General features: G+C 41.1%; 1 protein-coding gene across 2 annotated transcripts in view; it reads right to left on the reverse strand.

The window, feature by feature from the left end:
* CAPRIN1 (cell cycle associated protein 1) overlaps positions 1–26,390 on the reverse strand; it is a 41,443-nt gene extending 15,053 nt beyond the window's left edge. The window contains exons 1-12 of one of the 2 annotated variants that reach the window (XM_075427510.1): positions 26,225–26,390; positions 25,758–25,957; positions 16,331–16,393; positions 13,225–13,311; positions 10,536–10,774; positions 10,334–10,416; positions 8,277–8,414; positions 6,859–6,911; positions 6,686–6,772; positions 1,826–1,981; positions 863–971; positions 325–386 (exon numbers count right to left, since the gene is read on the reverse strand). In XM_075427510.1, coding sequence (XP_075283625.1) covers positions 325–386; positions 863–971; positions 1,826–1,981; positions 6,686–6,772; positions 6,859–6,911; positions 8,277–8,414; positions 10,334–10,416; positions 10,536–10,774; positions 13,225–13,311; positions 16,331–16,393; positions 25,758–25,955 — 1,275 coding nt within the window. In that variant the 5' untranslated portion in view covers positions 25,956–25,957; positions 26,225–26,390. The remainder of the gene's footprint in view (positions 1–324; positions 387–862; positions 972–1,825; positions 1,982–6,685; positions 6,773–6,858; positions 6,912–8,276; positions 8,415–10,333; positions 10,417–10,535; positions 10,775–13,224; positions 13,312–16,330; positions 16,394–25,757; positions 25,958–26,224) is intronic. The other variant, XM_075427511.1, reaches the window with a different exon arrangement.
* Positions 26,391–27,049: the final 659 nt, after the last annotated feature.

Below are 27,049 nucleotides of genomic sequence, written 5' to 3' on the forward strand. Positions count from 1 at the left end.
TTTTAAGAGATCTCTAATTAGAAATGCAGTTTCCTCAAAAAACTGGCACTTTGACCTTGAACCCAACAGTTTTCCAAATAGGGTGATGCCCGATAAGACTCCACTACAGAAAATATGCAATGTTTGCATAGCATAAAAAACCATATATAGTAATGCTTGTAAGTGACATTCCTGAAGAGGTAATGGATATTACCAATTTCCCATAATCAGGACCTCAGCTTTTTCGTTGAGTTTCTCATATAGTTAGGAATTAAATCGTATTATAACATCAATCAAGCCTAAAATCAATTTAAAATCCAAAATACAATTTACTGAACATTTTACCTGTGTAGCTTCTGGTTGCACAGTAACTTGGTTAGGCTGGGCAAGTCTTGACTCAGCATGAACTGAAATAAAATAATTTCACTTATTACATAGCACCAAACCTTTCACAGACAGCATTACCATCTTATCTAATTCAGTTATTAGAAAGCTGATCATCACAAAGATGATCATATTATTTGAATATAGCAAACCTATATTCAAAATATCAATTACTATTTATACGCAACGTACATTTTTTCCAGTTGTCCAAAACAACCCAGCAATTTCCAAAAAACTAAGCAAAACTACATTTTGCCCATTAAAAAAAAGGTTTAAATGTTCCATGTTTCCAAGCAAAACACAGATGCAAGTGAGTATCAAAAATCTACAAATACTACACTTCAAAGGTACAGTTAACGTTTCCGAGAAAAACACTCTTTAAAGGTACGGTATTATGACCTGTGATGACCTCTTTACTATGTAGCACTACCTGAAGCATTTCTAACAGATGACTTGCAGGCTGCCCTGATATTTCTGTTTAGGATTTACCATTACAAACCTGGAGGGCAAACCATTTGTGGCATGTCCAAATTCTGTGCTGGATTCATGGGCTGTGCAGACACAATGGCAGGATCAAGTGTTTGGTTCTCAAACTCCAGCATAGAGTCCTGGGGGAGGGAAATATAAAAAATACTGAAATCAAATCCAATTTACTGTATTTTAAAAATAATAACTTTTACAGTACAGAAATGATCAGGTCACAATACAGGAAGCTTAGTCTACGGTTACATAATTGCTGGGTTTTTACCATACATTTTAAATCAATTAAGATACTAAAAACTCCAAAATGTATTTATCACAACAAAAAACTACGTCCACATATATAAATTAGAGCTTATCTGACAAAAAGGTAACTGGAGGGAGATTTTAATGGCCAGACAGAATACACGATGATCTATTCTTTAACCCAAACTAGCATTTTGTAGGAAGAAACAAAAAAAGGAACAATAGTGTATGCCTCATTTGTTAGCAAGGTGTTTGCTCTTCCATGTGGAGGAGGAGGAGAGGTTTCTTCTGATGTATTTCAGTATCTCCCAATGCATTTCTAGTCATTCTAACTTTAGAGGTTAAAACACAGTTCCCCCCCAAGAGGTATTCTCTTTATGTGTTGTAGAAGTTTTTCATAAGACAGAATTTAGAATTAGCTTATCAAAGGGGTATTTTACAGCTGGTCACACTTAAGCACAATATGCTACGGCACCCAGTGATGCACAACCTTCTGCCTTCTCTGCAAATTTAGTACAAGCAAGGACTGAAAAGCTAAATAACATTCTAATTGTACTTTGACAGCAATACAGGTTTGCAGGCTTTAGATGAGATCTTGCCATACAGAACTATACGGTTTGCAAGACCACTGTATTTCTTCAAATAAACTACAGCATTAAACCACGACTAACAGCCAAAAAATGGGATTTTATTTCTTTGGTTCTAACTTCACAGCACCACAGTGAGTTCATCATACCTGCATGAAGTTATACGGGCCCTGCATCTGCGCCATAAGGTCCTGTACTCGCTGTCTTCTAACAAGAGGATCTGCTTGAGCCACGGTAGTAAGCGTGTGAGGTTCAGGAACTGGAGGAGATGTAGCTTGTGTCTGTTGCTGCAGCGAATTTACAACCTAGCAAGAAACGAGAAACCGACTGAAATTTCAGTTTACCTTAACGCTGCTCAGAAGTGACTGAAAGAAGTTCCTGAAATTTACGGCTAATGCCTAATTCATTATGGACATAATTACTATGGTGTTCTTGAAGAAAAATACTACAGTCCTGTCAACGCTGGTGGCCAGCTACTGATCTGAGCACTTCACAGGAGGAGAAAGTTTAGAGACTGTGCTCTATTTGCTTTCCACCTATTCTATTCTCCATTAAGAACAGCACTAACAAATAATTTGTTCGAGATTACGAGGATTTTTTTAGAGCAGGATTTGAAACAACAATTTATCAACATTTGGAAATTTAAAGAAAGTAAGGAAAAAGCAAGTATCAGAAATATTCACACAGGGAGAACAATTCTTTTCTCACACCTTTTAAGCAAATGCAAGTAGAGTCAGATTTTTTGGGTCTTTCTTAACAATTCAAAATTTTAGATTTTCATAGCTATGTCTGGACCCGAGTTCTCCAGTGCTATCCTAGCTAGCTAACTTTTGGTGTCAGAGAACAGCAGGCAGCATTGCGTGACAGAAAGACTGCAAGACAGCACCATGGGGGGACACCAGAAGCAGAAGCACAACTCATAGCAGGCAAGAAAGTTCAGATTTACTAGACATATTCCCAAACGGCGCACATAAACAAAAGTACAACAGAGAGCAACATGCTTTCAAATACCACCTGATCAAAGACAGCAGAGCAACCAGGAAAGCTGAGCATGAGCATCTAAGAACATCCATCATCAAATAGCTTAAAAACACAGTTACAGGGATGGTTGAGCTGCACAAAGTAGCACTTTCCCACTCCTAACCAGTTTTGCTCTTTAGGCAGCTACCATACTACAAAAGTGCCATCTTCAATTTGCATTCATGTCAGCAACTGTTCTTTAAAAAAAAAAAATCGCTGTCAATAACTTGTCTATCGCTTCTCTATTCCAATGAGCTTTTAATTACTAGTAATTTTCCAGATAAACAGGTAAGCCTTAAACTTACAGTTGCACAGGATATAAATTAGCATGTGTGCACCTGAAAGTTCAAAATATTTATATAAAATATCTAGCTTCTTATTAGAACTGCAGAAGACAGATTTTTTTTCTACAGTAGTCACGACAAGTGACAAAACAGTCTTGCTCAAATTTACAAACATTGTTTGTATGTGACATTCTGCACATGCAATTGACTCAAAGGCCAATATATCTTTCCTTGGCCAAATCCCTAACCATTCATAACAGAAAACCATAAGAAAAAAAAAATCCATAAACAAAACTAAAAACCAACCACAACCTACATTCCTCTTCAAGATTCCCTTCAGATCCAAATCTCCACTATTAGCCATCCAGAGAGAAGCAATGTGACAATTCCCATGGAGCACACCCTAAGTCTGTCCACACTGGAAAACAACCACAACCGCTCTGCCATATTGCAGTCCCCAACACATCAAATTATGGACTGTTTCCAAATAAAGAATTAAGCCCTGTGAGTGGAATTTTTTTTTTTAAATTATTTAGAGCACATATACAGACCTCTCACACATTACAAAGTTTTAAAATGAAAAACCGTCAGCTGCTCATCTGCTACATAATTATTACCAAAAATGTTCTCAATTATTTGAGTATTATCACTCAACTTACGAAGTTCAAATCATTTGTAACAATTCAGTATCTTCAAGAAAAAACAAGCTGATGGAATAATTAACAACACAGAACAGGGACAAAATTTTATCAAACATTTCCCTTTTTCACAAATAATACGGTACTAACTTCAGACGGTGCTTAGTATTTTACATTGTCACCAATGGGCAGGATTTCATTGTAAAGTTCACTGCTTTCTAACAGTCTGCTGCATGAAAAAGGTACAGAGACTCAACAAATATTAGGATCATAGTTCAAAAAGCAAATCATCACCTGACCATACATCTCCATTCATCTTTAGAGTACAGCAGCAAGGTGAAACTTTTCTTTTGGGAGAGCTGAACCTCTCTGCGGAGTAGCATTTGACTCATCAAATTGCTTGCTCACCCTCTGACACCCTGCCTCTTGGCCTTCTCAGTAGGCAGAGCTGCCCAAACACAATCAGAGGAGAATGACAGGGTAGGGAAGGCCAGGGGCCAAAGGAGGTGGAAAGAGGCAGAGGTAAAACCAGAAGTTTAATGAGACCACAAACCAACCAGAATGAACATTCTGGCAGTCACAGAACAGTTTCCAGTGCTACGAAAAATACACATCCATCCATCCATCCATCCAAAGTTCCATAATCTAAGACACAGAGAACTCTGTATACAAGCAGCTTCAGATACTTCTTACAAAGGAAGAAGATAAAAAAAAATCAAATCAAACAAACAAATCCCCCCCTACACTCCACACCCCATTAAAACCAAAACCACAACAACAAAAACCCCACAAACAAAAGCCCCACTATTGCCAGTAAAGGACATCTCCACCAAAATTAAAACATCATATAATCCAAGTGCACATACACTTTGAGAATTCACAAGCAAATTCTGTAGTGTAAAACTTACGGAAGGCCCGTAAGAAAAGTCACTGAGACACTATCACTTCTCGAACTATATACATACCGTACCACAGAAATCACGAATGTATCACATCTACCTGAGGGTTACTGAAAAAGAGGCGAGTTTGTGATAGCCTTCCTCTTCATAAACAATGATGGAAATCATCTGCATAAATGTTCTTTTTCAGAATACTATCAGCTTCTGAAATTAACAGCTACCATTCACAGCTCTTACTTACTACCGCCACAACTACCTTCAGCTGAAGAGCACAGACCCTACAAAATGTGTGTCATCATCTTTCTTTAAGGACAATTCAGTTGCATTCCCATGAGAAATGGGATTTTGGTGCCACCAAGAACAGCAAGAGTAATTTCAAAGACAATTATTCTCAACTTCCCTTTTTTGTGTTATATCTGAGAAAATAAGGTTCCTAATTATGAAGAAGCAACCTTCAACTCTAAATTTTTCAAAATTGTTCATTTGTACATAATCCAAGAAATTGGGACCGCAAGGAGAACTGAAGTACGTATTCTTTGCATTGTTCTATGAAAACAAAGCTGATAAAATCCAGATTTAGCTGACTAGTAAAAACATGTAAAAATGATGAGTTTCGCAAATCAATCTGGTATCAAACTACAACCTTAATTCTTTTACCATACTAGTACAGTTACTCCATATTATTATTATTCCTGTGAGGAAGTGTCTGAGTTTCCAACTGTGCAATACACAGCCGCACAGTTTAAGAGCAGAAGGAAGCACAACAGGCCTCAATCGTAAGGACATCTCCTCTACTCTGTCTTTACCCAAACTTATTAAAACCTATACAGAATTGAACCTCTAAGTTACTCTGGACACTTAGTATAAACACAGATATAATTTGGGTATATTTCAAGATCAACTGAAGGCAATCAAGCATTCACTTTAAAAATATTGTGTCTTGTAAGAATACCCCAATCAAACATGACTTCAAGGTATGTTTTTCAAGGTGATTTTTTGTTTGCTTTTATTTTGTTTGTTTTTTTTACAGAAATTTCTTAAATCTCATTCAATCGCAATGATATTTTAGGGTTTTTTAAGTAAGGGGCATGGAATCCTATGACAAGATACTATCAAAATTATTTACATGGCGAAGTTGTCTACTTCGGTATAGAAACCTCACACCCATCCTAAGTAATATTAAATCTCTCAGTGGTCTTCAACACCGTAAGATACGAATTTCAGACGGACTGCATGCAAAAACCAGGCAGATAATCTTATCAAATGGCTCCTCATTTTCACCACCTGAAAAGATGATGAACACTGAATTCGCCTCTACATTTAAATGAGCCTGAAGACACCAAGGAAGAGAGACTCCAAAATTGACCGTCTGTAATTTGCTGCTACAGAGGCCAAGATAAACCCAAAATTAAGTCTCCAGCACCTGACAGATGCTGCTCATACCTGTTCCTAACAGACAGACACAACTTAAGTTCCCATGTACCAAACATTTGAATGACTCCATGTGACTCACACTGAAGAACACAAAGTCTAGAGCTTAAATTACTAAACTGGGAATGAATCAATCCCAATAGCAATGTACCACAAATATCACAAGCGAACAACCATTCAACTGCAAAGTAGTAACAAGTTAAATACTTGAAGAACTACACTTTTTGAAAGCAGAGATGTACGTACAAGCATATTTTAACACCATATTATATGTATATGCAATCTGGAGTAGGTATTAGCCAAGACACTGATTTTCAGCTCCCTCTCCACAGAACTGCTCAACACAAAACTATGCCATGCTGTCAGCAGCTGTGTAGATAAACTGAAGCTTGACATTTGCAGCAAAGTTGTCTTATAACAGAACACAGCAGTAGAAAAAAAAAATATTTTAAGTCTTTTTAAGCCTAAGACTTTTAAGTCCCATTTTACTAAGCAAGCCACTACTGAACAAAAGCAAGTTCCCCATAAACTTAGCCAGACCAGACAGTATAGTTTTTATTTTAGGTACTCCTGAGCTAAATATGTAATTGAAGAATGCGTAGTGAGTCCAAGTCTATTTAGATATATGTATTTTCATATATACTGGGGTAGAAGCGGTGCAATACTGAAACCTATCATGAATTGCGAGTCAGCGGAAACAGGGATTGCAATTTTACCTGCAGTACACAAGATCTTACCTCAACCGTTTCAACTGTCCACTCATCTACCTGTTCCTTCTCACTACTGCTGAACTGAGTCTCTGCCATGAATTGTCTGTTTACATACTAAAATAAAAATAAGAAAGTGTATGAAAGTAAAAGTAAGTGGCATTAAAGCTATACAAAATGACAGTCTTTCCAGTGAGTAATACCTCAGTTGATTCAACTTCAGTTGGTTCAGTAAATTCTTCTGCTGGATCAGGTTCTGTAAGAAAAATACACCATTTATGTTAAAAAAAAAACCACAAAAAACCAAAAAAAACAAAAAAACCCCACACACAAATCGAAAACCTAGAAGATAATGTTAGATGAAAAAATCTCCCCCAACAAAAGTGGAATTTTGAAGAAGTGAGATGCATCTTGCAGTCGTCCTTTATCAAACCCATTTACTTTAAAGAAGTACTATATTAGTACACAGGAAGTACAGCTAGGTGTAAGAACTAATGCATACACTTTACTCCTGAGTGACATTAATACCTAATACTAGAAGCTTGCTATACAACGAAGGAGTTGCCTTGTCAGACATATTCAGGGGGATGGGATTTTGATTAGATCTGACATTACAGCCTCAATACTGCTAACCTGTACAGTTAAGCATCTGCTGGGTTCAGAAACAAACCTACTATTACAAGGTAGGTAAGTTAGAAACTTCTGTCTCAGAAGGGAGGAAAATAAAAACAACAGGGCATTAACAGAGAATTAAGCAATAACAAAGATAATCAGTTTTGAAACAAAATTTTCAAAAATCACGTTAAATTCTTGCTATGAAGAGTTACGGTTAGTTACTCCAAATTCCAGTTTTCTCCACAATATATTCAAAAAGGGAAAAAAGGTCATAAATCTTTTCCTCAAGTTTGGCACCATATTCTCAAGTTTCTTAAGTACATAAGCATACTCTTTGCTTCAAAAACTCTTCCCTTATAACAAAGAATTAAACTGGTAGAACCACTGAAAAGTGGAAAAGCCTCAGGAACCAGAACTTTAATCTCTTATCATTTTAATGCTACACACACACAAAACTTTGTTTATAAATGATAATGACAAGCTCTACTGGAAAACAAAATAAGAAAGAGATAATTTTCATTTACGTAAACCTGCTTCTAAATAATTTCGTTGTTAGGCTGGGTTCTTATTTTAGCAAGTGATATGTTAGACAGACAAATGCTGCAAGATGTGTTCAAAAACAAGTACTACTAAGTGACTTTGTTCCTTCATTCAGCTGATGCTCCACAGTTAGAAGAGTAAGTTTTTCCTTGCACATGATGGAAGACAATTTGAGTCAGCCTTACAGAACCCTTCTGGAACACAGCTCAGCTTTTCTTTCCTCATGGCTCAGAGCAGGGCTGGATGAATGGTTGACTGCCCCTATATACGTTGCCTGGCTAGATGTACACCCGAGTACCATGACATGACACTTCTATTCAAAACACTAGTACACTTGAAGAGTTGAGACAAGTGCTTTTTGTGCTTAAAACTGCATTTGCAATTTAATAATTCTGATGAATCCAAACAGACAAGACAGTATGACACAAACCAATACACTAGTCACAAGGGGTCTTCCTATTCTTACCAGCTTCGGCTACAGTGTCTTCTACTGCAGGTGCGGGTGCTGCCTCTTCTTCCTCACATAATCCGTTCTGATGGTTATGGGTGCTATCAAAGTAACTAGTTTGAAGAATACGTTCAACCATCTCCTTTAGCGCTTTATCTAGGATAATGGAAGAAGTTTAATCCTAACAGTAACTCAATCCTCATCATCCTTTCCTTCCTTCCCGAAGATCCCACATAAGTTTTCTTACTGTTTTGCTGGGAGGATGTATTACCTAGGTCAAATTAAATTAATCAATAAATCATCAACTTCTGTTCAGAAAAATCTCCTGGCAAGGAGAATCCTAGAGTACTTAAGAGACACTCATCAGCAGATTTGTGAAACACTTCAAAGTGAGGCAAGGTTTATGAATTTAATTACCATACTTTTATTCCTGCTATTTAAAAAAATCTCTGGTTGCTTAAGTTTTCAGTTTGGAAAGTTTTAGGAACTCACTGAAGCTTCAACTGTAACTGATTTATTTGTAATTCCCTAATTAAAAAACCTTACTGCAAGTCAGTTTCTTGCACAACAACTGGCAGTACAAACAAATTTCCAGGGGTACCTACCACCTTCAGGAAGGTTCTTCCCCTGAGGTGAAGTGGCTCAGAACAGCCTTTGCAAGTGAAACAAGCACAAGCTTGCACTCAGTGCCTCAAATGAATGCGGTGGTGTCTTAACCCAAAACAAACCAGCCACATTGGCAAGGCAGCATTACTGACTGACTAGGCCAACAAAAACCAAAACAGACTCGAAATGGAAGATTCATAATGCACGTCTGGCAAGTGATGATCACTCTGTGAATCAACATACACACAGAAGAGCACAGAAATACATTAACATTCATCCCTATTGTATGACAAAGCAAACCAGCAAAGGCTGACAGTGACTTCACTAAAAGCTCATCTTGAGATCCAGATACCATAACCCAGCCCCACTTCATCCAGGAATAGAATGACTAGGTCTCCAAGGAGCATACATCAGCTCTCTCCTGAAAACTATCCCTATACCTACTCTTTCCTCCACCACTTCAAAAAAAAATATGTGGTACGTATCTTCGGGCTCTCACAAAGATCTAACATCACAACCATTTCAGACTTGAGCTCTTGGAGAACAAATACTAATTAAAAAAAATACTAACCTGGTACCTCCTCACAAACTTTCATTTCAACAATATAAACAACGTGAAGTTTCCTATTCTGCCACAAATGAGGAAAATCTCATTACCATTAGGGCCACGGCATCTTACAATCTCCTGTGTATCATTCCTCAATAAAGCAGGTTAGGTAACAACTGCAATACTATCATTCCACTTTCTATGAACAGAAAACAAATAACTCTCAACAGCGCAATATTACTTCAATATAATAAGGATAACTGAAAATATTTCAAGAAGTGGGAAAGTTCTTAGCCATTTTATCTACAAAAAAGCTAAACTTTCCTGCTGATTTCCCACTCAGGGACTTCAAAAATTCCCTGTGATCCAAGAAACAAACTGCCTAGCAGAGCCATCTTCTTAAGGTCTAATGTTACAAGCTATGTATTTGTGAAAACTTACATTTCTGCAAGAAAACGCTCCATCTGAAGGATCACACCCTGATTTACAGAGTTAATCAATCAAAACAGGGCAAAACCAGAATGCTTTTTGCAGCAGACAACGTGGAGCAGAACGTCATACTAAATAAGGCCATGTCAGTTTATACATTAGGTCATATTGACAAAGCTCCTTGTTCACACATGTTTCCAGAAAACAAAGAATTGCTACTAAGCACCACCAACAGCAGAATACTGCTGAAATAGCAGGAACCGACTACGCTTCAGTATCGAGTAATGCTGCATCAGCAAAAAAAAGAAAAAAACCACCACACTAAGCTCACACTTCAGTAAGTTGTTCTGTTACAGTCCAGCCAAGCTCTGAAACAAGGCAGCTACTCTGAAAACTTGGAAAGATAATTAACTGCCAAAGTTCTCTTCTATAAAACGCTGTATTTCAAGCAGAAATTCAGTGTGCTATCTCTTAATATAGAGACTATACTTACAGGTTGTTCCACAAACTGTTTTTTCCTTCCCTTCCAGTAAGTCCCACAGGTGAACAGATGCTTGCTCATACTGCTCATTCAACCTTAAAAAAAAAATAATTAGTAAGAGTTCATTTCTTACCAAGTCTTTGAATTACCACAGTACAAATATATCCTTAACTGACTGACAATTCTAAAGAAAAGTACTTCATTGTAAGCATACCTCACATTCATGTCTCTTTCAGGGTAAACTAGCTTATAAAACTCATCCAGCGTTGTCAGTTCCTCCTCCGTCAGTACTGGGACTCCGTTCGATCCTTGTTTCAAGTCGTTGCGCACTTCATCATCACCCAACTTGTCCAAAATAAACTGCAGCTCTAGTACAGTCTTTAAACGCTTCTGCTCAGCTTCTTCACGCATCAGTTGCTCCCGGCGAGCTGTCTTCTTTATTGTTTTCTGGATCTGTTAAAAATGAAGAGACATTTAAAATTGCTTAAGCTTGGATTCTATAGTGAACTCAGGGGAAAAAATACAGATCTGAAATGTCTTTTATTGATAAGTAGAGATGGATACTAGTGTTGAACTGCCACTTATCAATCTAACACTACAGCAGAATAGCCTGTGAAATTTAGAGGATATCTGCAGAGTCAAAACCCTGCAAGTTAAGACAAACTTTAAAATCAATCCCACAAGCCTTGGACCATACTGGATCTTGATCATATTCTAACTTCAAGTCTGCACTTCATGACTTACAAGCCGTTCAGCCCAGTAAAGCTTCAGACACAAAGGTGTTATTTCAAACAAGCGCAGATTGCCATTACCTGCTTCCTTTACAAAACACTCTTTAAACACTAAGTCATTTTGATCTAAATGAAAGTGGCAAAAATGTACAAAATTAAGTACCTTTTATACAAACATTGTGGCTATTTACAACTTCTGGCTTCTGTAACTCAAAAGGATGTACAGCAATTAGAAAAGGCACAGAGAAAAGCAACTCAAATGATTCAGGGGACAGAGCAGTTGCCTTATGAGCAGAGCCTAAGTCTCAGGTTCTTCAATCTAGGGGAGTAAGTGTGATCCAAATTTTTCATAAAGCCCACAAAGGCCAGCAGATAACGTGAACAGAGCAGTTATTCAGCATATCCCATGATAGCAGGAGGCATTCACTGAAACTACTAGGCAATCAGCTTAAAACAGATAAACAAAAGCACTCTTGTTTCTTCCACACCATAGGAGGGAACTCATGGAACGTTCTGCCATGAAAGGCTGGGGACACGGACAGTATCAGCAAGGTCAAAAAGGAGTTGAACAAATTCTTGGTCATGAGGTCCACAGACAGGCACTAAAGGGAACAGGAATGCTTCCACTCTCTAACATTCCCAGTGTGAGGATCATGGATGCCGTAAGGGAACGGATGACAGGTAATAATCAGCCTTGTACTCTACATAGTACCTTCTGCAGCTGCTGTCGTAACAGTGGTCTAAATGCATACTCTGAACCTAAAGCACATTTCTTCCATTCTTATTTGTAATCCCATCATCTAGCATCCAAAATTCAGCTTGCTCACTTTGTAACTATACAAAGCTTTAATATTCTTCTACAAACAATGTAACTCACGACAGTAACTTTCTCCCTCTGAAGCATCTAAATTTCTTTTTTACAATCAAAGGCTTATCTTAAATCAACTGAATGAGAACTAACTCCAATCTAGAAAAATTGCAATCAAGTTTGAAAGCAGAGCACCGATTTAGTACTCCTGGATCCACTTGTTTCTTTTAGTGGTCAGCTGACCAGGGAAATTTTTCAGGACAAACTTGTCAGCAGAAAAAAGTTCTTCGTTACTAACATTCCATAAACATACATCGAACCCTGATGCAAGAAAAGCAAAGAAACAGCTTGGTTTAGAGGCCTATAAATTTACAACCACGTCAAAGGCAGAAAGCAGTTTATAATGTGTGGATGCTGATGCCCTCCAAATTATCACATAGTCTGTTCACAAACTAAATACACTCGTTAGACCAGTCTGCTGCACTAACATCGACTACACAATGAATTCTACCCTTGTTGTTGCTCTTTCCATAACTCATTAACTCTAACTGTATTACTGCATTGAGAACCTTCCAGTCCTGTAGAACGGGTTACGCTTTCAGCTTGCCCCAGAATTAATTTTCCCTTGCAATGATACTGCAGAGGTCTAAAGTGTGTCTTTTTGTTTGCAGCTCTTGGCACAAGAAATAAAGCAAAGCTGTTCATGTAACTGGAACTGTCTATTAGAGTTTTAGAATTTATTCTTGACTACACTCCTCTTTTACACCCTTGATAAAACACTAACTTGCCTGGTTTACTAGTATTCAGTTATCCTTTATGAATATAATATTCACCATGTCCCATACTGCAGCTTCAGATTGTATTTGCAATTAACAAAACAGCAAGAATCTTGAAAAAGGAACAGCAATGCTTTCAGTTGCTCAGATTTTATACCCTATGGTAACATAAAGAAATGAAAACCCTCAGCCACTTTCCAAAGAGAGAAGGAAGGCCTGAAATCTCTGTTTTCTTTTAAGAAAACATTACTATTGGCAGTAAGTGGCTGCCTACAATGTTGCATGGCAGGCCTCTTTTGCAGTCCCACGGTTTTTAACCATTACATTTTGTGAGAAAGTTACATGATTTTTGTTCCCATACATTTACGTAATCCATCAGAAAAATCTTTTAGGAACAGTCTTCAGAAAACCTGACACAAACTAGCACACAGAGAAAGGAAAACAGCCAAACATACAAGAAATCACGAGAATTTCATCTCTGTAAATAGGGGAGACTACTGCATCTAGTATTAGTGAAAGTGAGTTTAAAGCCCAACTGTTTGGTATTGCAGCTGACAGTCCACATTGCACCACTTGCTCTTTACTTACATCCTGGCTCAGAGCCATAAAACTCCTCTGCAGTTCTTTAGCAAATTCCAGATTATTTGTCACTTCCTGGTATTTTGACACCGCATCCTTAAAAAAAACAGAACCACAAAAGTAAACTATGACAAACAGAACAAAATACATACTTCCAACAAATAAATTCCCACATTTTTAGTTTTCAAATGAAACACAGCATCCCTGAATGGGACCTCAACAATGTTAAGTCAGATTTTGATTTTCACTGGCCAAAATATTCAAAAGACTTGTGTATGTCTTTAGGGCCTCTAGTTTCTTAGATAAATGTGCTAAAGCATATGCATATATATGCTCACATGCCTGATCTACTGGTTTAATATTTAGCATTAGCCAATTTCTGACAAAAAGTAATTGACAGGTGAGGGGAATTGGAAGAGTAACCTGCAACTCAAAACTGCTCAAGAGAGAAAGGTTTGAGAATTAATGCATTGTTGTCTTTAGTCAGAGCCAAAACCAAAACATGAGCGTAACATTCCCTTCTCCAGAAATCTTTATTATTTCCTATTTTCTCAAATCTACTATTTTGATTTGCACCAAAGTAATCCAAACTCCTTAACCCACTTTGCAGTACTGAGAAATTACAGAGAGTCAAATCTGGAGAAAAGAACCACTGAGACATTTACACTCCTGCAGTGATAAAAGCAATAACGGATATGTCCTTGAACAACTGAGCCAGAGAAAAGTTACTACTCACTTTGAAAAGCAAGGAACACGAACTGTATTCACTTTTTTCACCTTAAGGATTTCCATTTGTAATACTACTACGAAACTTACTACACATTAGCAGTGGATGTTGTCTATCTTGACTTCAGCAAGGCTTTTGACACTGTCTCCCATCGCAACCTCATAGGGAAGCTCAGGTAATGTGGACTAGATGAGTGACAGTGAGGCGGACTGAGACTTGGCTGAAGGACAGAGTTCAGAGGGTTGTTATCGGCGTCAGAGTCTAGTCAGAGGCCTGTAGCTCCTGGGGTTCCCTGGGGTCAGTACTCGGCCCAGTCTCGTTCAACTTATTCATCAATGACCTGGATGCAGGGACAGAGTGTACCTTCAGCAAGTCTGCTGATGACACCAAACTGGGAGGAGTAGCTGGTACACTGGAAGGCCATGCTGCCATTCAGCGAGACCTGGATAGGCTGGAAAGGAACCTGATAAAGTTCACCAAGGGCAAGCGCAGGGTCCTGCACCTCGAGAGGAACAACCCCATGCACCAGTACAGGCTGGCGCTGACCTGCTGGAGAGCAGCTCTGCAGAGAGGGACCTGGGTGTCCTGATACATGACAAGTTGACCATGAGCCAGCAGTGTGCCCTTGCTGCCAAGAAGGCCAATGGTATCCTGGGGTGCATCAAGAGGAGTGTGGCCAGCAGGTCGAGGCAGGTTCTCCTCCTCCTCTACTCTGCCCTAGCGAGGCTGCATCTGGAGTACTGCATCCATTTCTGGGTTCTCCAGTTCAAGAACGGGGAACTACCGAAGAATCCAGCAGAGGGCTACAAAGATGATTAGGGGACTGGAACATCTGTCCTATGAGGAAAGGCTGAGGAAGTTGGGCTTTTTCAGCCTGGAGAAGGCTGAGAGGGGACCTTATAAATGCTTATAAATATCTCAAGGGTTGGTGTCAGGAGGACGGGGCCAGACTCTTTTCAGTGGTGCCCAGCAACAGGACAAGCAGCAGCAGGCACAAACTGAAGCATAGGAAGTCCCAGCTAACATGAGGAAGAACTTCTTTGCTCTTGAGGGTGACGGAGCCCTGGCCCAGGCTGCCCAGGGAGGCTGTGGAGTCTCCTTCTCTGGAGATATTCAAGCCCCGCCTGGATGAGGTCCTGTCCAGCCTGCTCTAGGTGAACCTGCTTTGGCAGGGAGGTTGGACCAGATGATTCCCAGAGGTGCCTTCCAACCCTTCCATTCTGTGATTCACAAAATTCATCATTCTTCGCTGATTTGTAGAAGCAGAAGACACAAGTGAAAATAAAAAACAGTTTCAGCATTTTTCCAATCAAAAAGATATTTATGAAGTGTGATAGTCAGGATGCGGTCTTCATAAAACTCAATTAACGAGCTTCCCTCCTCAATACAAAATTTCATTTATTCAGTTTACTTCCCTGCTTAAATAGAAGATTTCTCAGGCTTTATTTTCACATTAAAAAAATTAAAATTTCGCCATTAAAAAATAAAAACATACAGATCAGTGGTATTTCAGTTTTCAGTTGGCACAGAACCACCAAAGCAAAGCCCAGACAGATAAAAAGATCACATGGATCAAGGGAAGCCGCTAATTCTTGTAATTGTGAACAGCTGCAATAGTTGCAGGGTACATTTTTTTTTCTTCTCTCTTTTCAACATTAAAAAATCATCAACAAAATATTGTTGATTACTGAGCATCTGGTAATCTCTTCAAGTACCAATAGGCATGTTTGTATCATACAACTGAATTTAATTTGATACTTGCTTTGTATTTATTACAACTGGAAAACTGCTGTTGAGCCAAGCTCTACAATAACCTACTCGAAGAAACCGCCTCAGCAAGGAGAGAAGTGGCGTACATCCACTAAGTGCAGCTTATCTAGAGCGTCACATCTGCTGCACTGACAGCTGATACACACGTGGACCTAGCCTATTTTCAGAGTGCTTCAGAACTTGATCTAAGCTATACCTCTAACTAGACTGCACAATATTTACAAGCTACCACCAAGTGACTAAGCTCCTTAAGTTCTCCCTGGGCACGTCTTCTGCAAAGAAAAGGATGATGTCCAGAGAACCTCAAAGGTATCATTTAGCTCTTTCAACAGTCCTAGGTTATAGCGTATGTCAGTTTTCACCACAGCTTATTTATAACCTAACCTCAACAAGCATAAAGCATTACAACATGTTCTTCTACCTGTTCTTTCAGTTTCTGATTAACAGAAAAATTGAGATGTTCCAGGCAACAAAAAACTGAGGCCAAATCAGGGCTCAGAAAAAAATCTTGCTTTTAACAAGGGGAAAGGGGAAGTGAAATTCATCCCGTCCTTCCCCACTAAGATCACATAACAATTTAACAGAGATCTGGTCAGTGTTTTTTTTTTTTCTTTTTACCAGTTGATCTTGATTCAGACGTTCTCCCTTGTTCATTCGTTCCTGGTAATCATCAAGTTTGCTCTGAAAAGAAACAAAAACATTATTATGAGGAGCCAAAATCAGGTTATTGCTTTTCTACTTGTGCTAACAAAATTAGGTACTGCAATATTACAGCAAACAACAGTGTAACACATTACACAAGCATGCAGCTGTCATGTAGAAATAGTACCTGAGAAAACCTGTTTTCTGGCTTAAAAAAATGTAAATACTTCCCCAAGAGACAAATATTTCAATGTTACTTGGGTACCCCAATACATCTTCACAACTAGTCTTCATTTCTGAGGAAATACACATTCCTTCTAATGGGGAGAGCACTCTCGACGCACACCTCCTTCAGTTCACAGAGCTGAATACATTTCTGAGTCAGAGCTTATTCCCACTGTATCACTACGAAGCCAAAATCATGACTGCAAAAAGACACTGCCAATGCTATTAAGATTCAGAAATATAATTCCTTCTATTTGCATCAGTTAATTAGTTTTAAAGAATTTAAAAGTTTCTAAACCTTTGTGCAAGAATGCCCACAACACAATTCATATTAATAGCTCTACATTTTCTGTTCAAGAGCATTACGATTTCTATTTCATGGTGAGAAACTGAAAAAGGAATCATTAGGTTAATTTTCAGCGGGATCAGTTCTCTAATCTGCTTAAACAGAAAACCATGCAAAACACTGACATTAGCCAAAAGCAGGTAAAACTTATGCCTGCCCACGCAACAAAGATTCTACAGACTAAGTAGACAGGTTCTTCAAAAGGAAGCAAAGTCTGGAAGAACAATACACCTATTAAGCTCCAAGTTTTCACCACTTCTGTATTATCACATAGGATTATATTTTTTATGAAATTTGCCTGATGTTATTCCAGGAAAGCTATTAAAATGAATCCTTAACAATTATCTTCCCAATCTAGCATAACAACAACATGAAAAGGGAAGCAAACAGAAACACTTCATTTTTAATGTAAAAGAATTGAAGCCCAAATGCAACCATTGTTTCAGAGTTTGTATCTGCCACAGAGTGACAGGAGATTTTTTGTTGTTGTTGGGTCTTCAGCTTTTACTATTGTTGTTTCAGGACATTTCAGTTAAAATATTTCACTGATATTTTTCTAGCTAATTCACTTTCTATGCTCAATCTCAGACCTTTTCGAAGGATCAAAGTCTGTGAAACAGTTTGACAAGAAAGCTCCTCTTACAAAGAATGTGATGCCCAGCATCACTTACTGAAACACACAACCACCCTTGTGAGACTTGGTCCTTTTGAGGTCACCTAGCACCAACAGTTTCTTTCTTCGGAAATCCTGCAGGTTACATTTAACACTTTACTTCATCTTTCAGTGCATCACAGCCAGCAATGGCCTAGGCAAATTCAAAGAACTTCCTGAGCTCCAAAAATACATTACTGGGGATTTCATGCTGGGGACAGACACTAGCAGGGCAATAGTTGCCAAACACAGCAGCCACAGTTCGTAACGTATCAAAAAAATATCCCTGAAGAGCATTTGGCATACTGGAAATCTACCACAACAGGAAATCAGGTCACTTTACTCTTATGCATACTGATTTTACAATAGACGATGATGTGGCTGAACAATCACTAATGTAGTCTTCATGATTTAAGAGATCGTAGCTGAGCAAGTCAAAAAGGGAGGGTCAAGAGCTCAAACATTGCAATGTCTCAGTGCAAAGCCAGCCCGGTTAACCGACGCCTCCGCTGTTAAAGGTAGCTTAAATCCTACAACGAACTGGCTTTGCAGACAAAGAAATTTCAAAAAGTTCCTACTTGCTCAAGCCACTTACTCCCATGCTGCAGATAGACAATTCCCTTGGTCACGCTGATGCAATTGTTTGTGAGGCTGCACAGTAAATAGACTGCTAGTATGAGCCAGTTTAAACAGTGCCTACAAAAATGCATGAAAAAAACCCCAACAATTTCTGTGATCCAGTTTCCAACACAAATCCATAAACAGCAACAGTAGACCAAACAGGACAGAATATCAAATTCTAGGGGAACACTACTTAGATCAAGTTCATTGAAGAAAACACATATTTCAAAGTTATGGTGAAAAGCACTCACGCAATCCATTTGGGTGGCTAAGGGCATAAGGGAGGGAAGAGGCAAAAATACCCGAAATAAAAACCATTGTTTCTGCATATTTTTTTCCATGCAGCCTTACTGCAGCACAGTGGTGTCTTCAGATCAAGCATACTGCAACATATTCAAACAGTGCATAAGTTTTTCTTAAATGGACAAATAGTCTCAAGTCTAATGTAAATGCTTTGTTCATTTTTATTCAGCAATCTACCAACTAAAAAACAAAGGGTAATAAGTATTTCTAACCATTAGGAATAGAAGGAAAGTTACTTCACTTTTTTTTCCTTAAAAACATTCATATCAGAAAGGTAAAAGCAAAGTAAGCAAAGCCCTTTCACCTGCAATGCAGAGGACAAGCAAATGCGTATTCAGTTACATATTATCACAAATATTTCAAATGTCAAGTAAGCATTTTTCTGTCATCCCAAAGACACTGTAAGATCCAAATGCTGCATTTCAGAAAACTATTAAGGCAGCAAAATTCTTTCTTTTTAATCTGTACCGTCAACTAACAGCAATCTAAGAGCAGCATTTGTCCTGTAAAATATCTGCAGCAAAATTCCTGCTTAGCAACCTACTGCAGTGTCTGCAAGAAGATTTTCTTAATTTTACCCCCCCTTACACAACTCCATCCTCACTCATCATGGATATACATCTTGAAGCATAAAAGCTAAGCCAGTGGTGGGGGAAATCAAGTGGCAAAGTGAGCACATAAATTGTCTATTAAACAGCTCATGAGTCAGCAGACCCCAGTTCTGCAGACAGCAAGCCACCATGCTTCAGCTCTTTTTCCACTGAGATATCCAAAGTACCCTGGAGTTCCCCAAGAGAAAAACACTGCATATAGGCTACTGGTGGGATGCAGGGGGAACGTGGTGTTGTTCATTGCTTAAGCATGCCCTAGATTTCATTTTAATAGGAATCCAAAATTGAGCTACTTTCTTATGGCCACAGATACCTTCTCCTCACACTCAAGTTCTCATTACCTTCCCTGAATTGCCTCAAAAATGTTATTTTAAAGTGGAAAAAAAAAAAATGCAGTTACATGACATTCGCTTCAAAAACAATATTGGTTTTAAAAACGCCTGGCCACTCAGCTGTGCTGTTACAGTCATTTACAGTGCTCTGCTATAAACTGGATCACTGAAATGATCTGATTAAAAATAACCCTTAAAAAATGGGGCCAGAAGCAGGAGAGAGGTGCTATATTTAACCAGATAATTTCAATGGCATGTTTTATACCAGTTACAGCAGCACAAGTGTGTGTGACAAGCTGCAAGGTGGAAGGGGAGAAGGTAACCTCTTCAACCAGCTGAAGTAAACATTTCGTAATGCACACTTCAATACACACCAAGAAAAGACGGAAGGGACTAATGAAAGGGACTATTGCAACCCTGTTTTCTGAGATATCTCAAAAACTGCATGTATTTTTTAACAGCATTAACTAATTAAGATAATACAAAATTTTTAATAGCTGCATGACACACTTCCCACTGAAGTAAAAGAAAAGCCAAGCTACAAACCAGAACTTTATTTAGCCGGTTTACATTCATACATTCTAATTTATTCACCCTCCACCATCATCTCCCACTGCTTCATCAGTTTAACTTCTCAGCAAACACTGCCCAGAAATGACTACAAAAAAAGTCTTCCCATTTCCTCAGAAAAATAGGCAGGAAACAAAAAAAAAAAGAAACAAACACAAAAAGGCAAAACACTGTATCAGTTTAATGAAACCTGGAAGTTCAGAACCTCTCAAGGAACACTACAGTTCTCACCTTCACTGTCTGGGTACACTTCGTATCATACAGACACACCTAACAAGTCCCAGACTGTTTCAGTCCTGAGTTACAACCAAGTAGCTCCAACAAAGCATTAATATCAATACTGCAGAGCAGAAAACACTTACAGGTCTTCTGTTTAAATTGAATTTATTTTTGAAGTAACAGTTGTAAATATTCTTGTGGTTTTTCCCCAAGTCTGGTGAGTTTCACAGTTTAGAAAACACTATCTCCACGCCGTTATTAGTCCTTAAGTGAGTGATAGACATACCAATTCTGAGACTGCAGTCTCACTATCAGCTTATCACAAAAGGGGTATTCTGCTCGCCAGACGTTCTTGACCCTGCCCACGTGCCAACAAGGACAGGCATACGGCCAGACTGACAGCTGGGTCAGCAGCCTGATCCAACCAAAGACGTATGGTGAGAGAGATACAGGAATGGCTAGGGGCAGGACCCGCACCTTCCCAGAGAAATGCAGAGCTGATGGACACGTGCAATTTTCAAAATGTAGACTTTTTAAACTCAGACAAGTTGACTACACAGAAAAAAATTGCTTCCTCAGTAACCTGAGTTAAGCCACAGATGAGTGAAACTTCTGAAAGCTTTGGTGGCTGCATTATGCATGTTCTCTCTCCAAACTGCCACACAGTATTTCCTACAGAAACACTATGAATCTACAGGTAGGCTGATTACATTGCAAGAGACCTAGATTTTGTTCTACACACCATTTATGTTCAAAATGAGTTACTTTTGCAACAGCAAGTTAATTCTAGAACACAAATTGGGTTCTAGAACGCAACCTGGGCTCTCCCAACACATTCTGTGTATCTTTCTTCTGAAAGAAAAAGCATCAACAAAACACAAAAGCAGCATCTGAAAAAAATAACTAAAGATCTTTCACAGCTTGTAGGACTCCTCATGTATCTAGTTACCAGAACTTGCTATGAGAAGTAATTCCCATGCTACATAACACAGCTGAAAACAAAACAGAGCAAGCTGAAACCAGAAAGTACCAAACACCAAACAGTTTCAGATAAACTTGCATGGTTTTGAAGAGATGAAGCTCGGTCATCCAAAACTGCTATCAAAAGAGGTTTCAAAGAAAGATTCCGGCTTTCAATGAACAGTTCTAATGAGTTTTACTATTCCTTGGTTTCAAAACTATGTTTAATCTCCAGAGATAAATCTGAAACCAAGTTTCATGAGGAAAGCTTCCAGAGAGACACTCACAAGCCCTGAACACCCAAGTGGCCCAAATAATGGTGCAAAAGCACTTCAGAGTGCTGGTACCGACAGGCAACTTGAAGCATGGCGCTTCCCTGCTATCATTAGCTGCAGCTACCAGAACAGAAAATTCATCTCAGCTTTTACTATAGGTTCGTAACTGTTGCCTATGGGAAATCCAACATTTTACTGAACCTAGTCAGGTCAACTTGAAATATCCATCTACTGTTCCTGTGAAAATTCTTGTGTAATCATGACAGAAGCACTTTTCAAGTACTCATTTTTCAACCCAGTCAGGATTTCACTTATTCGGAAAGTCGGAGACAGGCTGATAAAGCAACACAATCTCAAGTTACCAGCTACAGCTAAAATGTGCCATCTTTTTAACTGTACACACCAAGTTCAAGTCATGTCAAGTAGTTTAAGCTAACATGCTTATGCTTACTTTGTATCTATAGTTGGCCAAGAACAATCATTGTGATCACCCGCCCATACCTTAAACCATGTGTTAGCAACCGATAGATTTTGTCCCTCTGAAAGAACATTTGGTTTTAAAAACTGTTTTTACATAGCTCATGCTGTATTACACACGTTGAAAGCAAAAATAACTGTTTTTTTTCATTCATCATTGTATCAAGACATGAGTTTGATCTACACTCAACTGAATTAATTTGGAAAGGTTTTTAGCCTCAAAAATCCAGAAAGCAGAAGAGGCAGGCAGAAGAAGAAAATGCAGGTCTTGCAGAAGTATTTTCTCCTGAGAACCTGGAGAGCTAGTAGGATTCTAACCTCAGATGCCTACCAAAAACCTAAAGGAATTAATGCAATTTAAAATTAACTAAGTTTGTCAACATATACTCAAGCTGTGTGTCTGAAGGTCTCGTAGAGAAAACACCCCTTCAGTTACCCCCTCCCATCCACACACAAAAACGTAGTCATCTAAGAAGAGGAAGAAAACAGGACAGCATTCCTATAACCTCCAAATACAAAGAGATGAAGGGAACACAGACATTTTCCGGCCATATTTTCACATACATTTCTGAACATCTGTTCCATTTATCCTAGTCCTTTTTACCACAAGCAATACTCATTCTTTCAGATAATGAGGTCACTTTTAGGAAGAGAAAAAGAAAGCATAATTAATAATCTAAAGAGAAAAGTTGATACAGAAACATTCAAAATAGTATAGAACTCAGTTGTAAATATAATCATTTGAAATTGTGTACTGTATTTTGACGGTTGCATCATTTTATCCTCAGAGTTTAGAAGGAAACACTAAATAATTTACTTCCAAATTTCTAATTTCTTCACAAAGAGTTACCTTTCCTCAACTAAACGCTGCACATACTACTTAAAACTTAAGATGGTACCTCTTACAGAGCAATTATTTTTCATCCTTCAAAAGCATGTGTCTAAGTCAAGAATATTTTTGTATTTATTCTCAAATACAGAGCTTTCAAAATCATCTCTACCGGCCTTCGTTATCAGCTGCTGACAAAGAAAGAATAAATGTTCAACTAAGCAGAAGTTTTGAGTGAGACTTACTGGATTTTTCACCCACTCTTGTCTGTGCAATATCCAGTACAATTTTAATTTCTGGATGGTTAAAAAAAAATATTATCTTTAAAAGATTCAAAATAAAGCATCATGAATTAATCTGTGTACTTTGGTAAACTTATCAAGTAATAAAATCAAAATACCAACACCCACAAGTACAATGAGCTTTGTTTTCAGGACCCTAAGCACCCAACATTCTCTTTGTTGAAGAATGTTAACTAAAGAACTGTTGATTCCTCCACCAAGGGAGGCACAAGCCTGCAAATTAGTAATTCTGCTTTAATACACCAAGAACAGTATTTCATTACTTCTATAGCGTTTACATGAGTCCTACTTCGAAAGTTTCAGAACTTCTTCAGCCTGTTAAGACTTACAGAAATTCTGAACTTAATTTGTTTGTGTGAGAGCACACTTAGCTTTTCTTCTTCAAGACCCAGCCTTTGCCTTTCCTTTTTTAAGTCCACACTGCCTAGCACTAAGTACCCCAAAAAAAGATTCTCCAAGTAATTTTAATGGAAGATCTTTCAACAGAAGCCATTTCCAGGAAAAAAGGCACTTTGTCCCCTGTATTCACCTGCTATGACACCATCGTTACAGAAAGTTGCCACAGACAGCAGCCACAAGTAACCCAAAAAAACCACAAACTCAAAAAACTAGCACCTTCTTGAGACCAGCATCAATAATTGTCACTCTTTTGCCAGAATAGTGTCCCACATATCTTTCTAACTTAAGCTACAGTGAAAGTTGACCACCAGTCCATTCAAATAGAATGGAATGGCTAAGCCAAGTGTAAATTAGGTGTAAATTATTTATTTTAAAAGGTAAATAAAAACGCTACTAGAAAGGAAAGCTGACCTGCACAGCAACAAGAGCATGCTTTCCCTCTTTATTATTTCAAAACACAGAATAGATCATGAGAATGTTCACCTGCTAGCTTTGATTTTTACAATATGCATTTTGACCATTATGGAAAAATATTTTTAGATTATTTTTGCAGATGTTAGATACAGCAATTCTTTCAAATCATTTTATTGAAACAACCAGAGACTTACAGAAAGATCTACATTCTTTCTCGAGCTGAGGACCAGCGTTCTTGTGCGTGTGCATGTTCACATGTATTGATGACAAGTTTAAGACAGACATCTTGTCTTATCTACACACAACAGCATTCAGACAAGGATCAAGAAAAGATCCTCTGATTCGAAAACTTAGCTAAAAGCTCCTGGCTTGCTGCTTTTTGCCACTCTGTTTTCAAAAACCAAGAAAATCCCACATCCATTTTTGAAGTGGGAAACTACACTGCGCATCTATTTACAGGTAAAGTGCAACTTGTTTCATTTGCAACTCACTCGCACAGACTAATTTACTGCTAATATTTCCACCTTATACAAATACAGAATACTAGGCTAGACTACTACTATTTAAAGTGCTAGCTAAAGCAAATTAATAGAGAACTAATTGTGCCTATACTTCTAAGAGCAAGAACAGATTTAGGGCTTCAACGCAGACATAAAAATTTATATTTTTTCCCTAATTTTAGCTTAGCAATACAGCGTTTTGAAGCAAGTCTTTAGGCTACTTATATGTTAGTATTTTGCTGACGGACACCTCATGCTCTGCAGGTTGGAAAGCCCTCTGAGGCTCATTTAATCTAGCAACACCGAGCACTGAGTGGGTGCTACATAAACCGTGAGTAACGACAACACCCTTTTTTCTCTTCTGTCACAACCAGAACAGTCCAAGGACCGCGGATTGAGTAGCTGCTATTTCTAAAAATAACTCCTTAAAGGCTGCTTTCAGCTGACCTAAGACTCCCAAAGGGGTGAGCTCAGGGCGATGAAAAACGAGAGATGAAAAAAAACCCCTGGGTGGGGTGGCCGGCGGCCCCCGGCTTTGTGCAGGCTGCTCGCACAATGCAGTTCCGTCGGAGAGGCTGAGGCTGCCTCCGCCGCCGCCATGTTAGCTCCCGCTTCCATGTGCACGGGCTCCGAGGGGAGCCCGCCGCGCCGCAGCCTCTCCCCGCAGCTCACCCCTCCGGGTTGGGGGAGCGCTCCAGCGACGGGGCCCGGGGGTGGGGGGGGAATGGGGGGGGCCGTTCCCCACGGCGAGCCGAGAGCGGGGCCGGGCAAGGCCCCACCAAGGGAAACAAAAGGCGGAAGAGGGGCAGGAAGCCGCGTCGCCGAGGGGGTCTCGCCGGGAGTGAGGAGGGGGCCGCGGGGGGGGGGGGAGCACGGGCAGCCACGACCCCTCCAGCCGCTGCCGCACGGGGAGGCGGGGGGAAGCCGCTCCCGGATGGCTCCGGGGGCCGCGGGAGATGGCGGCCGACAGAAGGGGCCGGGGGGGAACGACAATACACCCCCAAAAGGGGAAGGGGAAAGGCCGGGAGAGACAGACGCTAGCCCTTCTGGAACCTTCCAGCGGGCGGCCCCTGGGGGCGACGCCGGGAACAACCCGCGCAGGCCGCAGGCTCCCTCGCCCCGGGTTGCGGGAGGGCTCGGCGGAGTGGACCGGAGAGGCAGAAGGAAAGAGAATGGCACGGCTCAACGCCGCCTTCAAACGGCCCGACGCCGGCGGCAAGGCTCGGCGGTATGCGGGGAGCCCTCCCGGGGTGAGGGGGGTGGGCGACCGAGGGGCCCGGGGCAGGTTGGGGGTGAAGGGGGGGGGGGGGAGGCGGGCAGAGGCGTTCAGCCCGCACCCGCCATCCGAGGGGAAAACCGGGAGCGCACCTTTTTCTTCTCCAGGTTGCGCAGTTTTTTGTCGATCACTCCCAGGATCTGCTTCATGGCTTCGGTCTGCACCGAGGTGATGCTGCCGCCCGCCGCCTGCGGGGCTGAGGTGGCCGCCGCCGCCGGGGCAGCTTCGCCACCCGGGCCCGCCGCTTTCCCGCTGCTGCTCGCCGTGGTGCTGTTGGTAGCCGAGGGCATCTCTGTGGGGAGGGGGGGAGGGGAGACAGAGAGCGGAGAGAGCGAGGGCGCGTTACACGGGAACGGGCCGCCTGAGGGGACACGCGGGAGGGCGGGCGCGCGCGGCCACTTCCCCACGCCCAGGCCGCGCGCACGCGCGCCCCCCCCCCCCCCGCCGCGGCGAACCGACCGGCGCGGTACGGTCACGTGACCGCGCCGCCAACCGCCTCCCCCGAGCCAACGGTCGTTTCCCGCCCGGTTGTCCCGGAGGGCCTCGCCGCCCTCCTCACCGTCCTGCCTGAGTGGCCCGGGGGGAGGGAGGGGACTCGGTGCGCTGCGCTCTGGCTCTGGGAATGGCCGCCTCAGCCGACTCCGGCCCCGCCGCCTGCGACCGCCGCACCGCACTGCTCGGGGAGAGAGCGAGGGCGCGCACGCCAGCGCGTAAGGGCAAGGCGGCCCGGGAGCGAGCGGCGCGGGGTCCTCGCCGCTCGCGTCTGCCCGTGGAGAACGCCTGAGCCCGCCCGCCGCCGCGCTGCCCAGGCGGGGGGGAGGTGCTGCTTGGCCGGTCTTTCAGGCGCGCTGCGGGCGCCTAAGTGCCGGACACAATGGGCGGTGGGGCAGCCTGCGCTAGGACCCCGCCTCGCGTCCGTCCCCCGCGGGCTCGCCACTCCGCACCGAGCTGGGGCAGGCCGGGCCGGGCCGCATCGCACCGTGGGGAGGGTGGGAGCGGTCTCCGCCGCCCGGGAAGCAGCCGGCGGCGCTGGGCTGGTGGTGGGCGCTCCTGAGGAGCGGGGAGCTGCCGGGCCCTGCCTCGCTGAGGCGATGGGTCTGAGGGGGATGGGGGGGTGTCGGATGTCTCTCCGGAGCGGATCCCATCGCACCGCTCCCGCCTTTCCGGGAGAGAGGCCGTTCCCGGTATAAGCGTGGCTGCTTTTCTGCCTGTTCGTGCCTTTAGGGCACGTCCCTAAAACTGTGGGAGGGTTCCGGGCAGCGTCGTGCCACAGGTGTAATTGGGCCTTAATAACGGCGTTTCAGTCACTGCAAACCGTTTGCTCGTTTGGCTTTAATGTTGGGATTGGCGGTAGAGGTCCCTGCGTCTCTCTCCGATCCCTGAA

This window comes from Opisthocomus hoazin, chromosome 7 (assembly GCF_030867145.1).
Source record: "Opisthocomus hoazin isolate bOpiHoa1 chromosome 7, bOpiHoa1.hap1, whole genome shotgun sequence".
Taxonomy (NCBI): Eukaryota; Metazoa; Chordata; class Aves; order Opisthocomiformes; family Opisthocomidae; genus Opisthocomus; species Opisthocomus hoazin.